The following is a 16,897-nucleotide window of genomic DNA, read 5'->3' as shown; positions in this document are numbered from 1 at the left end:
TCTCCGCTCATCCCTGTCTGTTTGTTGATGTGCCATATCCTCCAGGCCGGTAGGGCGGCGCTCTCCTCGCTCAGACCTGTCTGAGTGGTGATGTGCTGAGTCCTCCAGGCCGGTAGGGCGGCGCTCTCCCCGCTCAGACCTGTCTGAGTGGTGATGTGCTGAGTCCTCCAGGCCGGTAGGGCGGCGCTCTCCCCACCGAGCCCTGTCTGTGTGGTGATTTGCGGTGTCTCCCGGTTCGGTCTCTTTGGCGTTTTTTAAACAGACTGCCTGGCAGCTGTGGGCCTTGGATATGTCGGTGTTGCTATGGCGGTGAAAAAAGCTTTTATTTAAAATAAAGCAGCCGGTAAGCTTGTGAAGAGGGTGTGGTGAAATCGGGCTTGGAACTGGAGTAGGATCTGTTCCCCAGGCCGGGAAAGGATGTCGGCTCTGGAGGAAAACAAAATGTCTGAGGTGTGAGGTTTGGCCTTTGTTACGGGGGTCGGGCTGGGAGAGGGAGAGGAGGACCAGTCATACCCCAGCGCCTCGAGGCCTGGCCTCGACCCCATACCCACCCACAGTCCGGTCTAGGCAACTCTCAGACTCACACCTGGGCCTGGTGCCAAGTCTTTAATAGGGGCTGTCACCCGCTTTCTGACATCAACAGCCAAAGCTTCTCCCTGAACTATCTTCACACACACCGCAAGTTCCAACTACACTGGAGCTTAAAATAAGAGGAATAGGTATCCTCTTACCAGAAATCCAGGGCTTGTCAGGGAAGGGAATCGAATTTATAATCTACAGCTAACTTAGAAAAAGCCTGAAGAATAAAATTGAGTTTAAAAGGAGCTTGAGTGAGTTGGCCATCTCGTTAGCCAAATGAAGTCATGCAAGCCGTCCAATGCAGTTTTATTTTGCTAAAGTGAAATCCAGTGCTACCAATGGTGTAAAGGTCTCCATAAATTAGCAAATATCTGGTTATGTAAAGTCTTAAAAGTTTTGAAATACGACATACAATTATCCTAGCATTTTTTGTTTCACTTTAAAAATCACCCTGCCTGTTGGCAACGGTTTTAGCTTGAACCCTGAGCTCTACCTGTGAAATTAAATAAGAGTTTACCACGTTTTATTTACTTAAATACCTCAACAGACCTGACACTGGTTTAAATTGGAATTTGGCTCCCCAGGGAATATTCAACATCGGATGTAGTCAGTGAAGGTCAAAGCCGTTTTTGTAAGCATATTTCATAATGCAATAATATCTTTGTACATTTTTTTCGTAGTCTGAAGAGCATCTAACTTTCACGGGTATTAAAACAGAAAATGCAGGTCTAGCAGCATCTGTGTAAAGAGAAAGTCAGTAAGACTCTGAAGAAGGGTCATACAGATTTGAAACGTTAACACTTTCTCTCTTCACACATATTGCCAGATCTGCTAGTTTTTCCAGCATTTTCTGTTTTTATTTCAGATTTTCAGCATGTGCAGTATTTTGCTTTTAACTCTCACGGATGTTTAATTATGATATTATCAAAGTCCTTGAAAGACTGCAGTAGGTTTTTTTGCATCTCATTTTACTAACAGTTTGATTCAGAAAAATAGGTGGTTTTATGCCACAGGATAGCTTTATACAGCATAATTATGCTCATTTTATAGGAAAAATCTTTAAAGTTTGCATAACGTAGTGTTGCATTGTCACAGTAAATCTGTGAATGTGCACTTAACTTTTCACAATTCCTGAATGCAATGGAAAACATTAAGAAAACACTCAAGCTATTGTTTGATTAAAACTTTTACATTATCTGCTTTATAAATGCATAAAATCATATCAAAGATGATAGATCCGTTTTTACAGGAAAAATATACAGATCATGGAATGCTGACTTTTTAAAAATGGATTCAAATTTTCAAACTGCCATGATGGGGTTTGAACTGACACCCAGGCCTTTGGATTATTGGATTAGTCCAGAAACACAATCTGTACACTATCATGGCCCTCAATGTTATGTTGTCCATTGTTCTTTGTAGTTGTCTGTATTCAATTCAACCACCTGCTGATCTGTCAGATCAGTTAATTTAGCCAACACCATACAGAAGTTGAAAAATGGGAATTCCTCAGCTTGAATGGGTCAGCTACTTGGTGTCAGCACTTGGCTCCCTGATAATTTAGCTAAATCCTGCAAAAAACTTCTGCGTAACTTCCAAGCTCCCACTAAGACACGTTTCAAGAGCTGTAGTAACATACATTGTGAAGGACAAGAGTCCTTGTCATCTACATGTGGGTGTCTCATTGACAGACATTTTGACTATTGGTAAGAAAATAGTATCAATGTTTGCTCAGTGGAACCCCTACACATTCCCAGCTGGTTAGGCGGTCCTATTTAACTTGGCCCAGCCAGATCAAATTGAATACACGACAGCAGTGAGCAATTTCAGTTTTAGCAAGCATCCTCAGAGAACATTAACTCTTTGCAACTTTGAAAAAATATTCTCAATTACTAATATATACAATAATGCAGAAAAAATAATTTTCAAAAAATAAATCATTGCAGCATTTATCATGATATGAAGCATAAGTTTTTCAGTGTAAAAATCAATCAAGGTCTCTGGAACAGAGGAGGCTGAGAGGAAATTTAAATAAGATCTAAAATTGGGAGGCCCAGGTAGAGTGGATATGAAAGGCCTATTCCCCTTAGGGAAGTAAATAATTGATTTAAAGTAACTGGCAGAATGATTAGAGAAAAGTTGAGGATTTTTTTCACTCAGTGTGTGGTAGGCGTCTCAAGCTCTCTGCAGGAAAGGGTTGTATAGGCAGAAACCCTCATCACATTTAAAAAAAACAATTGGCTATGCATTTGAAGAGCTATAACCTACAGAGCTAGGGATCAAGAGCTTGTAAGTGGGGTTTGGTTGGATAACTCTTTCTTTGGCTGACACGAACACAATGGACCGAATGGCCTCCTCCTGTGCCGTAAATTTTCTATGTTTCTTGCCATTTAGATGTGAATGGGTTGCAGTCTAGATGGAGGAAAAATGATGTGATCAAGGCAATATGACTTTTCGGTTAAACTCAGATAGAAGCAGAGCTAAGCAGTGTTCTGAAAAGCGAATTCTATTTTCATTACAAGTTCCCAGGATTTTTACTGCAATTTTGGGGATTGCATCCCATAATTCTGTCAGATTAAAATTAAACCGACTGGTTTACAGCAACTGAGTAAAGTGAATTCTCTTCTATGATGTGGGTTAATGGACTTTTCAACATGAGTTGGAGACAATATTCCATGATTCTGTCCCATTTATTCTTGTAAAATTGTTCAATGTGATCTTTGAGGATTAATTTTTCAAATTTATTCTGTGAATGATATTGAAATAGCTGAGGAGCAAGCTAGATAAGATATATGGGTTTTAGTAGACATGATGCTCAACACTTGTAGTCACAATGGAGCTATAATCAACAAAGAAAGTAGAATGCTAAACTATACAGCCAAACAAGGGCAGCAGACACAGATACACCATCACCTGCAAGTTCCCCTCCAAGCCACTCACCATCCTGACTTGGAACTATATCAGCTGAATGTCATTGGGTCAAAGTCTTGGAACTCACATGCTAACAGCACTGTGGGTGTACCTACACCACATTGACTGCAGTGGTTCAAGAAGGCAGCTCACCACCACCTTCTCAAGGGCAATTAGGGATGGGCAATAAATGCTGGCCCAGTCAGCGAAGCCCACATCCCGTGAATAAATTTTTAAAAAACAGGGTACAAGCCAGAGGAAGATGTGCTCAAATAGTATCCTCTTGGATATACCACACCTTGAGTACTTTGTCCATCTCTGCAACTGTTCAGAAGTCAGGGGCGTGGATGAATGGATGGATGATAAACTCTTGGTAAATTATTAATAAATCCAGAATCTTGGACCACGGAAAAGCTGAAGGCATGTGCAAAATGCCTTAACTAATGCAACGTTTAGGAAGTTATGGAGTCGCCATTTAATAATCTCCCTTTCCTAGACTTATCTAGTAAATTTGGCAATGACACAGTATGGTGTGCCTGCTGTTGACCAGTCTCTGTCTGTCAATGGCCACTCCATAAGCTGTGCTACCCCAAGCAGTTTTTTTGGCTCAGTAATTTTTAAGGTTGTTTTAATGCATCTTTGTGTCTGTGTAAGCATTTTATTAGTTTATCAGCAAATGAACCTTCCTATGCTTTTATTCACCTACCCCCCCATAAGATGCTCCTTAAAACCAACCTCTTTCACCAAATGTTTGGTCATCTGTACTGATGTATCTTTCTTTGGCTCAGTGTCAATTTTTGTCTGATTATGTTCCTGTGAAGCACCTTGGGACATTTTACTATGTCAAAGGCGCTGGACATATGCAACTTGTGTCACCCTAATGCCTTACAGTTCTACAGCCTTAATTGTAAGTCCTGAGTTGGTATGAAAAGATACATAAGGCATTGAATAATGTTATATTTGTAGAAGCTTGCATTGTAACTGACCTAACTGTTCTCATTTGCAGGCTTATCTTTGTACAAGATAACGTTCATGGAAAGGTGTAAGGCAAAGTACTTTATTGGCCAGCCAATTTGATTTTAGTGGAAGTTTTCCAAAGCACTAACAGAAATGGGTATGAGAATTAAACTGCACAGTGCTGACCACCCTAATAACCTTCTTAAGGAACTCAATAAGTTTAGGCTGTCCGAAACCATGTGCGATGTAATTATTGTGGTTGGCAACCGAACATTTTCAGCACATAAGTCAGTGCTGGCATGTGCTGCTGGCTACTTCCAGAAGCTCTTTCTGAATTCCGAGGTTAACACTGCAAGAACATACGTGGTAGACTTTATCACCCCGGCAAATTTTGAAAGAATTTTGAGTTTTATCTACACAGCTGAGCTTTTCACTGATCTCATCAATGTGGGTGTTATCTATGAGATGGCAGAGAAGTTAGGCATGCAGGATCTCCTGAAGGCCTGTTACTCTACCTTCCCTGACTTGGAAAAAACAGAAACTAACAAACCAACAGTGGGATCAACTGAAGGCTATGCACCTCTCACTGGGGCCTCGAATGACCAAAATCCCCCCGTGTCTGACTCCAGAGGCCAAGGCCCACAGTTTTGTCAAAACAGAGGTTATATCATGCAGGTTGAAGTAGGAGAGAGTTTTAAGAGTGAAGAACGAAACCTTGTGAATGAAAATGGTCCGAGTATGCCAGTGATGTACCAACAGTCAGCAAAGACTGAAGATAACCTGGAGATGGAGTACAGCCAGTCCACATCAACTGAAAATGTGCCTCTGACCCCGAGTAAAGGTCCATGTGAGCTGTATGAAATACAGAGTAATGGATATTACAATCAAACAAGTTTATTGATGGCTGGAGAATCTCTCAAAGAGAATAATGGTTCCTGTGTCAGTAACAATGTTGACCTCCAGGTTCATTCAATAAAAGAAATGGAATGCATGCAATTTGAAGGTATTGAACAAGATGGCCTTCATTTCGATGATCACCAAGAGAGCAGAGGTCCTTCTGAAGAGATAATTGAGCTAACAGACGACAGCGAAGACGAAAATCTTGTCTGTGTTAAGGATGTTAACGGTGAAGGTAAGAGCATGCCGTGCCAGGTGTGTGGCAAGGTCTTACCGCCCAACATAGGATTGATTAGGCAACATGGTAAACTCCACATTGATGCAAAAGAGGGGCTGTGCACAGTGTGTGGCGCCAAATTTACTGACAGGAGCTCTCGAATCACCCACGTTTTGTCTCACATTGGAATTTTCCTCTTCTCATGTGACATGTGTGAAATGAAGTTTGTGACACAGTGGCAAGTGGCTGGACATAGAAAAGGGAAACCACATGACACTAACATTATTGTACAGCCAAATACCATCCTGCCAGCCGAAGCTAATTTTGGGGGCTCTCCCACAGAACTGTTTTGTGCTGTCTGTGGAAAGGCCATGACTAAAGACTACCTTGCTGTGAAAGAGCATATCCTTTCTCATCTTGACATGAAAAGTCTCTCCTGTTGTGTCTGCGAACAGCCGTCTAGATCAGTCTGTAGCCTAATGTGGCATGTTTTGTCCCACATGAATATATCCATCTTTTCCTGTTCTGTATGTGGTAATAGCTTTGTAGATCGAACTGTTCTAGAACAACACATGGCCTCTCACCAGGGTATGGAATATTTATATGAATGTAATTTCTGCAGTAGAAAATTCCGGTTAGAAGCCTCTTATCAAAACCATGTGAAGATACATAAGAGGCATAATTTAGACAGCACAAAAGGTCTCATTACTCAACACCAGTGGCTCAAAAAGACCTTAACAACGTCACCGTCAGACGAGTCTACGAGTGATGGACAAATGCCTGGTGTACATCAAGAGACTCTTCTGACCCTTCCCTCAAAGACCAACTCTAAAGGGAACTGGTATGAATGTGAATTTTGCGGGAAGAGGTTTTCCCATTCTAGTGAGTTTCAGTATCACCTGCGAATCCACTCGGGAGAGAAGCCCTATGAATGCAAGCTGTGCCACAAGTTCTTCAGGGGGCGATCAACTGTCAAAAACCATCTAAAGACCCATTCAGGTGCTCTCATGTATTGCTGCACAGTTTGCCAGAAGTATTGTCCCACCCTGAACCTTATGATTAAACACGTGGAGATGCACAAAGATGGAGGCCTTCCTCCTGACTTTAACATTGCACAGACTTTTATGTACATTGTGCATTCCAAACAGCCAGTAAAAATGATGGACTAACCTTACCTGGAAAGGAACCAGTCCTAATGTTGGTTTGAAAAACTGTATTCAGAAATAGACATCAAATAAAGTCTCATTTTAATGTACAGTGGAACCTTCAAAACTAATCACCTTTTTAAGGAGAGGTGCTAGTTGATAGAACTTTAAAAAATTAAATTTTATAAATATTGCTACCTTATGGTGCTAACTTTACTGTATAACGAGGTTATTGCTTTATCTATTTTTATGTGGGGTGCAGGGGCAACAGTGAATGTGCTGCAATGCAAAAATCAAATGTCTCTACTGCATTGTAGTTTAAGCATCAAAATCTACACTGGTGCAGGACAGTACCTCCAGTAATTGACAGTTTTCTGCTTCAGGATCTAGGTATCAAAATTTACAGGGTTACATGGCACAGCCTAACCAGGACCATTCGAATGGGACTTATAAGAGTTTGCTCTTAAGTTCTGCTATAAAGAATTTGAATTTCTACCATTGCAGGCAAGCCATGTATGTCCATTGTCAGAAATTGTGCATTATAATACAATGCTTCAGCAATACAATGATTTCTGCCTTGTCTAACTTCTCACTCATGTAGGTCCTCCAAATTGGACAAGTGTAGTTTTGACCCCCCCACCCCCCTTTCAGGAAAATCTACATGTAATGATGAATTTCATCAGCTTTCTGAGCTGCCAAGTGGGATGGCTAACACCTTAAGAAACCAGTGTTTGTTCCTACTGTGCAGTGATTTTATCCAATGGCTCTCAATTGGGCGGCAATAGAAACTGTGGTTTGAGTCTGCTGTGCCACCCATCTAATAGAGGATGTGTGGAGCCTCTTTTGGGGCTGAAAAATGAACAATCGTTTGTTTTATTTTTTTGTAGTAGCAGATTGAAAATCTAGAAGTGCATAGAGATAGCTCCAGCCAGCTGTTTTGATAATCCATTGTAGAATATTACGTATGTATGCAAAATGAGGATTTTATTTAGTAATATACTGCAGGATTTATGATGTGATCCATTACATTGCAATACAGAGCCAGTGAACTTCCAGGCCATTTGTCATAAAGCCAATTAATGCTGCTCTTATCCTCAAACAATATCCAACAGTTGAGCCACATCAACTTCACAAAACTCAATGGTATCCGATACCAAGAAGTGAAATCAAGGTAAAATCTTCAGAATGCTGATGAAATTTGCTAACCACTTCAGCTCTACTTTTGCAGCTTTAATGTCATCTGAATTCCTAGATTGTGAAATCCGCTATTGAAACCCTCCTTAAAAATGCTAGCAGGTGACAGTTCAATTTTCCATTCATTGTCTTGCACAAAGTACCACTTTGTCCATATTGTTGCTTATATTTGTCAGTCAAAACACATAAGTTGCCCTAAATATAAGCAAGTACATCAGTGTTAATTTTGTTAGACTGACTGGAGTTGAAGTGTAATCATTTTCAGGTTCATGTTGGACCTAATCAGTCATCACTTGCATCTATTCACAAACATCTACATATATCTGGCTCCCCTGATAGCTCAGCTAGTTGAAAGCAGCATTCAACTGAGTTATACATAGCGGGGACCGCCACGTTAATGATTTCTGGTCTGTCCTCAATTAACTATTCTTGACTAAGGTGCAAGCAAGGGTGTTATAATTAATCTAGTTGCCTTTTGTCTGAAGGAGGGAGACAATACCCATCGCCTACCATATCTCTACAGTGAGTGGACATGTAACCTGCTCTGGAAGTGAAAGTTTGTTGACTTAAGTCCCTCCCTTCCTTCCTTCAGGGCCTGTTTGACATTATCTGCTGACATCCTGGCCGTGATTAGGAACTCCTGCAGTGTGTGATCTCTAGCTTGGCTCCCTGTATCATGTACGTTTTATTTTGGTTATCAGGGTTAAAAATCTACACCGATTTTCTACGAAAACTTTAAGAGAAAGCGAGCGGCTCTTGTAGAATTGATCGATGGCCAAGATTCTCCGTTATCTTTTGCCTTTATACTTGTGCAATATTTAAAGCAACTGTCTCGCCTGATATGTTCATTGTTTGACCTGTAAATGCTTTCATCAGGATGAGATTGATGAAACTGTTCAAAATGAGCACAACACATTTTGGCTCAAGTAAGCTTTTCCCATTACCACCTTAGGTTTTTGCACAGGAGTGTTCAACTTGGATTGATATTGAATATAAATCCATTAGTACATAAGGAAGAAGGTGGCTGGGGAAAATGGCATTAAACTGACAATCTCGGGGTTGAGCATTGATATCCCACCATATTGATTTATTGAGTAAAATGATTGTGGAACCTGTTGGATTATCATAAAAACCAGGCTAGTGTATTAATTTGACCATCTCCTGCCTATTCTAGGCTACAAGTGACTCCAAGCCCACCCCACTACCTGCTGGACTCAACGCCCTCTGATGTGTCCTAGCAAACCACCCAGACCCACCAACCACTGTTGGTCAACAAGGCGGCTAATAAATGGAGCCTCAGCCAGAATGGTTTCCCTGGCTTACAAATAGGAGAAATAGCCAGGGCTCTTAACTCTAATTAACTTCTGTTGGAAAGTGTAGATGTTTGGTGATGTGGGTGGTGGTGGAGGGGAGCAATATCTGCCTCGGCTATGAGCCTCCTTATGGTCGAATACCCTGCAAATGTTCATTCTGTGCCTGGACCTGGAAAGTGACAACTGAAGGCTAGGTATAGGTATCTGCCAGTACCCACGGAACCATACTCAGCAGGAATTGTCACTTAAAGGGGGTGAGAAAATGGGGGAAAATGAGTGTTCACTGTTACACTGTGCCATAATTACAAGGTTTAGATGCTGCTGTGATTTGAATTACATGTCCAGTTTGGAGGATATTTTGAAGAGAATGACAGCAGAAATGCATAATTTTATTTAGTGCTAACAAGGGAGGATTGTTTCTGCACTGACTCCCACATCTCACTCTGAGTATTTAACAACCTGACAAAACTATTTATGGATGGCTATTTGAAGAAAACATCTAAGATAAATATGCATTCAGTTCTTTTTCTTGACCTTATTAAACTGCCAGAGGGTTGTTCGGGCATGGAATTCTTTGCCACAGGGAGTACTTGAAGTTCAAGACCATTGTACAAAGGAAGTGTAGATTAATATTGAAGCTGAGAAAGATACAAGGCTAATGGGGAAAGAGCGGGACAGTGGAAACATTCCAAAGACATTATGGGATTGAGAGGCTGTTCTGTGAACCTCAATGGTCCTATGGCAGGTTTTGAATAGGTCTTTCCGATAGCTCAGTTGGTAAGTGCACTTTCTAGTGTTGCAGTGAGTTGTACTGACCAAGTTATCAAGGAGGTTCCAGGACCGATTATTTGGTCTCTGCAGATCTCAGTGGGATACTGGGGTTGGCCTCACGAGCATTGGACTTGGGAAAGTGAAAATTCACAGGCAGGATTACTTTTTTAAGGAAGAGGCCTGGGGTAGATGTGCACAAATCATTGAAGGTGGCAGGGCAGTTTGAGAAAGTGGTTAAAAGGCATACAGGAGTCTGGACTTTCTAAATAGTGGGAGAGTACAAAGGCAGGTAAGTTATGATGAACCTTTATAAATTGCTGGTTCAGCCGCAACTGGAGTATTATGTCCACTTTAGGAAGGATGTGAAGGCTTTAGAGAGGGTGCTGCAAAAAAATAGGAGAATGGCTCCAGGGATGAGGGATTTCAGTTATGTGGGCAGCTAGGCTTATTCTCCTTTGAGAAGAAAAGGTTGAGAGGAGATTTGATAGTGTTCAAAATCATGAGGGGTCTGGACAGTGTAGATAAGAGAAACTGTTCCTGTTGGTGGAAGGGTTAAGAACCAGAGGTCACTGATTTAAGGTGATTGGCAAAACAGCCAAAGGATATGGGAAATGTTTTCATGCAATGAATGGTTAGGATCTGGAATGTACTACCTGAAAATGTGGTGGAGATAGTTGATCAGTGCTTTTAAAAGGGAATTGGATAAACACCTGAAAAAAGAAAATTTGCAGGGTTATGGGGAAAGGGTGGGGCAGTGGGACTATGAGTTGCTCTTACAGAGAGTCGACACGGACATGATGGGCTGAATAGCCTCCTGTGCTGTTAACATTCTATGATGCTGTATAAAAAAAGGATTTGTTCCAGTAGCTATGAAGTGAGTAATACTCCTCTGCCAGGAGCATCAACACCCAGCACCATGAGTGGAGGGCTGGGTTTAAACCTGTGATCGTCTACCCGCTGAGAGTTTCCAATCTCTTCTGTGTTCCAAGGGTTAGGTGCCAAGCAGAAGTGATTTCCACCAGCAGGGAAGGTAAACTGGCAGCCAACCTCACCTTAAGCCATTCCTGTACATCTCATGTGACTGATTCCAGAATACTGATGGCAGAGGCTTGGGATTCAGAACACCAAGCTGTCGATGGAACTTACTGGGGATGCTATTAAGTAAGGGAAAGGAGGGAATTATTATGAACCCCAGATGAAGACTCCAAAGCCCAGAGCGTGAGACAGGACCAAGGTTAGGGAGAGTAGCTTTGGGGTTTCAAAAGCCCATAGATGGCATAAGGAAAGTTGAGGGAGGTAAAGAGTTCTGTAACTTTGAGGTTCTGGCAAAGATTAGAGTCCTTGCGATAGATCTTGCTGGGGACAAAATTCCTCTTTTAGATAACTCAGCAAAAAAGTCAACATGAATACAGGTGGGATTTCCTGTTTGGAGTACCAGAAGACATTCTATTCCTTTGATTTCAATACAGGAATGGGGATGGATGGATATAGGATGGGGTAATTGGAGTTTGAAAAACAAAGTAGTTTTGGGATTAAAACCTTCTCAGCAGACTTCTTAGCCTGCTTGTTAATTCATATTCATGTAGGAGAATGTGCCATTGGACAAGGTTGTTTTTATTGAAAAGGATCTAATTCAGGTGACTGGAAAATAATTAAACTTGGGAGCTAGAAGTTTCCGGTATGAATGGTAAATCACTGTGGCTCAGGAACAAAAGGGATCTCAGCATTTTAAAATACTGTTAATCTGGCACCTCTTCTTAAAATAACCTATATTAAATAGGTTTCAACCCTCATGAGATTTTTGCTAAAGTTGGGGCTTTACCATAGTTTGACCCTTTAAAAATGTTTGTGTCACGTGCAAGTTTTGTTCTGACATCAAATACCTAAGACATGTCAGTGACGGATCACTGATTTAACAGGCCATTGGTTTTAACTTGAAAAGCTGGTTGCCCAGTTATCTAATCTGTACTGATCATTGGCAACTGTGAGGCTCGTTTTGGTTTCCTTTAACCCGAGTATGTTTGTTTAATGAACCCATTTGATCATCGCACTGCTGTACAATGCCTACGAGACGATTTATGTTAGTAAGATGGAGTGTGATGTCTTTCACTAAAATGCAGTCTTCCTGTTCCATGATACTAATAGAAGGTAAAACCTAGGACCATAAACCCTGTGAAACCCCATTTTGTTGTCTTGATCCAAATAAGAAATCAGCTTCAAAAGCCATTGTAGAACACAGGAGACCAAATCTTCACAAGAAATAGCAGAGTCTCTGAAACAAACAAAGAAGAGGAATTTATCTATATATTAATCTGGTTTAAACAATACAAAGAGAATGACAGTGTATGCAGAGGGATGACGCCTGTTTTTGAGGGTCAACTAGTCTAAGCTGCATATTCTGCAGAACTCCCTGGATCATAGTGCAGCCTTATACACTCCCTGTTCTCTACGCAATATATGCCAGATGGTTTATTCACTGTTCTGAAGATATTGTATAGTGAAGCCTTCAGACACTGTGAGCTTCATTTACCTTTTACCAGTATTTTTTTAAATCAGAGGCTCATGTCTAATGCAAAACATAGTAAAATGCTGTAAACTATTGTAGGTATCATAGTGCTGGCGAGTTTAAAGTTTTTTTAAACAATCCTTGAACTTTGTTGAGGTAAGTCAAGTATGATCCCCTGCCCAATTATGTAATACTCTTGTGGCATACTCTCAGCCAACTTGACCTCTCTATATTGTGATACAAATTGTACAATATGCCTGTTTGCTCTTGTATAGTATGTCAATTGATGTAGAACATGAGACTTTCAGAAGACCATAATGAGACCTTTTTAAACTTTTGGATATTAAAAAATAAATTATCATATGAAAGGATGAAAATTTAATTTTTAATATTTATCCAAATGTAAAATTGACATTGACAGCCTCCAGTTCCAATTGTAAGGAATTCATTTTTGCGCAGTTCTTAGTTCTCTTTTTATATTAAGACTGAGCATGCACTAAAGTTTCATTATCTTCACATTGGATAGATTCAAGTGTTCACAACAGAATGACAGCAATCTGAGGTAACGAGCGCTAATTAATGTGACTAATCTTTTTTTTTCTCTCATCTGACAATATTGAGTCATGGAGTTGTGGTTCCATATGTTACACTCCAGTACCTCACCCGTGACATTTAACCACTTCTGATCCTCAACAGTGAGCAGTTGTTGACTGACTGCCAAGAGCCTCAAAACTGAGCCTGATCCTTCTCTTGCTCAGTGTCTGTATGCACTTCTGTATCATGGCACCTTCTAGGAATGAGAATCCTGGCTGTTCTTTTTCTTCCCCACTGAAATCCAGGACACCAAAGCCAGTTGTAGCCCCCCAGCACTGCACGATTTTGATCAAACCTGGAATCTTCATTGTCTTAGCCATTCATTGAATAAAGTGCTAAGCCAGCTGAGGCAGCCAGTCATTTTTATTGTAGATTATTACAATCAAGCACCCAAACTAACCGAGAGAGCGGGTATTTATTGCTATTCAAAGAAATTTGCAAGTTTTTAAAGTTTCTTCTCCTGCAGGTTCAGTTTTGTATCGGGATGAGCATGTACTATTTAAGGCTTAGAATGAGTTGAGCAAACCATATGCAAGTCTCTTATTTAAGTATATTTTTTACCCTGCTCTCCTGTGTTAATGCTGCATATAATTCTCCACAGGTCAGCTGCTATAAGGTGACTTACCAGTAATAAGTATGTAAGCACCATATTCATTTGTTTCTTCCCTCTGACCTGGGATCAGAAGCGTGCTGTGTGAAGACCCACAAGTATAAATCGAAGTCTTGTGATCCACTGCATAACACCTTAGTGACACTGTGCTGATGTACAGGGTCATTATTGCTCAGGCTAAACCCATATATTCTTTCCTCCCTCTCTTAAAAAGACTGGGACCCTTTTCTCTCGAAAAGAGGAGTTTGAGCAGTGAGCTGATACAGCTGATACAATTATAAAAGGGTTTGCAATGGTAGATGTAGAGATGTTTCCACTTGTGGGAAGTCCCAAATGAGAGGCCATAAATATAAGCTAGTTATTAATAAATCCAATAAGAAATTCAGGTGAAACTTCTTTACCCAAAGAGTAGTGAGCATGTGGAATACACTACCGTAACGTGTCGTTGAGGAAAATAGTATAGATGCATTTAAGGGGAAGCCAGATAAGCATATGAGGAAGAAAGTAATTGAAGGATATGTTGATGGGATGAAATGAACTAGAGGTGGAAGGAGGCTTGTGTTGCAACATAAACACTATGATGGACCTGTTGGGCTGAATGACCTGTTTCTGTAGTGTAAACACTGTCTAATATAATGGTTACAATGAATATTGTGCGATATATGCTGAAACAGGGAACCACATCCTGCATGATCAGAAGCAAGAACCCAACAGATTTTTTCAGTTTCCCAATTGTAGCACAGACCAGAGTTTGAATGTGGCCTGTGGGACTAACTACCACAACTGGCAGTACAATGACCCTATAAAACATTGGGGGAGCTGCATTCATTCCAGCTCTATTCTTTCATTGTACATTTATGTACCTGTATGGTTAATTGCTCATTAATAAAATGAAAACTACAGTTATAGCAGCTCATTATGGGAGCCATTGTATTTCAGATTAAATTATGCCTTCTAATTTACATTACACTCATATTCTCAATGCTTTCAGCAAGCTTGCATCAAATAAATGCCCAGAATACACTGAAACAAGTGATTAAATAAATTGTGCAGAATAGTTAAATATTGTAGACTAAGTAGTAATTGCATCTTGTGACTTGCTCTCTGACCATCTCAATGGAATTATTATCTTGTAACGCACTTCACCGCACCCCCCCCCCTCCCCCGCCCCCAATATTCACTATTAACCACTGTATACAAAGTCCTTAGCAGTGGTGCATATTTGTTTCTCAAGTTTTAAATTTGCAGCCCTCCATAACACCCATTTGACTAGGATTGATTAAGGGTTGAAGAGATATTAACAGCACCACTTGATTTTTTTCCATAGGGAAATAAGCTTGCTGTTCCTTAAAGAAGGGACTCAACAGGTGGTTGTGGGTGAGGAGTGGGGAGAGGAGAAGACGACCATGGTAGAGCAATCATGCATGGACTCTAGATGGGCTGATGGCCCCCTCTAGCTCAGACTTTTTTTCTGCAGAGGAGAGTACCAATACAAGGAATGCAGTCTCCTTCCAATTAGAGCACTCGCTCCTGACCAAAGAGCCAGAGGCGATGTGAGTAAAGATTTTTTTTTTTACACAGCGAGTTATTATGATCTGCTAATGCACAGCTTTGAAAGGGTGGTGGAAGCAACTTCAGCAGTAATGTTCAAAAGAGAATTGAATAAAATAATTGAAGGGGGAAAAATGCAGGGCTATGGGGAAAGAATGGGTGGAACTAATTGGATAGCTCTACCAAACAGCCAGCACAAGCATGATGGACCAAATGGCCACCTTTTGTTCTGTATCATTCTATGAAGTTCTTGATTTCTGTCTCAACCAGCAATAAACAATTGAAAATCTTAATGAATGGAGTTCCCCTAATAGTTCTGCTGAGCAAATATACTCTGAAGTGCAGAATTAAGCCAAGGATGGAGCCAGGGTTGATCCGTGATATGAATTAGCCGACCTTAGCTGGAGGGTTGATAGGGTTGTACCTGATCGCAATCCAGTAATCATGCTGGAAATTTTGCACATCCATTGAGGGCAGGATCAGACTTGACTGTGAAGCAACTAATGGTTTAATAGTCCTCCAGCACTCACCGTCTCAGCTCATATATGAAGAATGGCCACTTTTGTAAAGTTTGAGGGCTAATACTGCCCATTGAACCAAACCCCAGCAAGGAGGGAAACGTTATTTAAATTCCATTTGAATTCCTCGCGGCCTTAACATACATAATTTAAACTGTAGTGGTGTTTAATTATGAGTAAGACAGTCTTGTGGTTCAGATGCCCTTTAAGTTCTGCATAAATGTCATTTGAGCCATTCAGCTAGAAATGGGCTTTTAATTTCACACAAGTAGTTGTGTTGTTCTAACGCAAATTGCTACGGTTCTGACTCAGCCTGAGGTTTCAACCTGGTTTCAATGCTGTATTTTACTTGTGGTATGATCAGTCTTTTCTTGATGTTGTATCTGGCACGTTTGAATTATTTGGATGCCTGCAGATCGACCGACTGAAGTCCCCAAAGACGTTGTAACTTCAGTGATGCCATCTGAAGTGTAGAATTAAGCCAAGGATGGTGCCAGGGTTGATCCGTGATATGAATCGCAATGGTCCATGTTCTTGTAGCAAATGTCTCCTGTTATTCACCATAGGGTGGGCTGATGCTCCTCTGTACCAGCTGATGTAAAACGCAAGGGGAAAAAACCTGAGTTCCCTTCCCATTGAAAATAACAGGTCTTTGGGTAGGAAAGGGTTAAAAGAACTTCGGAACTTTTATTTTCCAAATATACATTAATACTTAAAATATATATTGTGTTTGGCTCGAATCTATTTTTTTTGCCAGGTTTAAATCTTTTGGTGCACAGCACGACTTTATCTATTTGAACTGTTGCTGACCTTGTCCTGTGTCACTGGATGTTTACAGTACTGTTTTGCTGCCAGCGAGCTGCGCTGTTACACGCATTAAATCAACAACTTGACGCATTTGGAGCCTTAAAAACAGCGAAATATCTCGAGATCCTTGACAAGAAGGGCAATTGGACGCCAAGCAAGAATTTGGGAAAGGTGTTTCAAATAAATAAATGAGTAGGTCCTGAGGAGGCTTTTAAAAGTGGGAGAGATGCAGCAAGCTGGAGGTTTAGGAAGAGTATTGCAGACAGTTTGAGATGTGATGGCTAAAGGTTCCTGCACTAAGGTTGGAGCAGTCTGTTCACTGGCCCAG

The 16,897-nt window shown here is 40.8% G+C and overlaps 1 protein-coding gene across 2 annotated transcripts; it reads left to right on the top strand.

Annotated features, from left to right (window-relative positions):
- Positions 1-215: 215 nt before the first annotated feature.
- Positions 216-6,902, top strand: LOC121273363 (zinc finger and BTB domain-containing protein 39-like). 2 transcript variants are annotated; one of them, XM_041180544.1, is made up of 2 exons: positions 216-343; positions 4,496-6,902. In XM_041180544.1, exon 2 carries the CDS (start codon positions 4,600-4,602, stop codon positions 6,727-6,729), a length of 2,130 nt encoding a protein of 709 aa, XP_041036478.1. In that variant the 5' UTR covers positions 216-343; positions 4,496-4,599; the 3' UTR covers positions 6,730-6,902. The 2 variants fall into 2 exon arrangements, with proteins under 2 accessions (XP_041036478.1, XP_041036477.1); XM_041180543.1 differs by having other exon boundaries at positions 225-450.
- The last annotated feature ends 9,995 nt before the right edge of the window (positions 6,903-16,897 follow it).

Source organism: Carcharodon carcharias, chromosome X (genome assembly GCF_017639515.1).
Source record: "Carcharodon carcharias isolate sCarCar2 chromosome X, sCarCar2.pri, whole genome shotgun sequence".
Classification (NCBI taxonomy): domain Eukaryota; kingdom Metazoa; phylum Chordata; class Chondrichthyes; order Lamniformes; family Lamnidae; genus Carcharodon; species Carcharodon carcharias.
Note: the sequence above shows the minus strand (reverse complement) of the source record. Positions and strands in the feature narration are given on the sequence as shown.

Bases quoted from the DNA above. Each gene is read 5' to 3' on its own strand.
- LOC121273363 (XM_041180544.1), top strand. From the start codon at position 4,600: ATGGGTATGAGAATTAAACTGCACAGTGCTGACCACCCTAATAACCTT.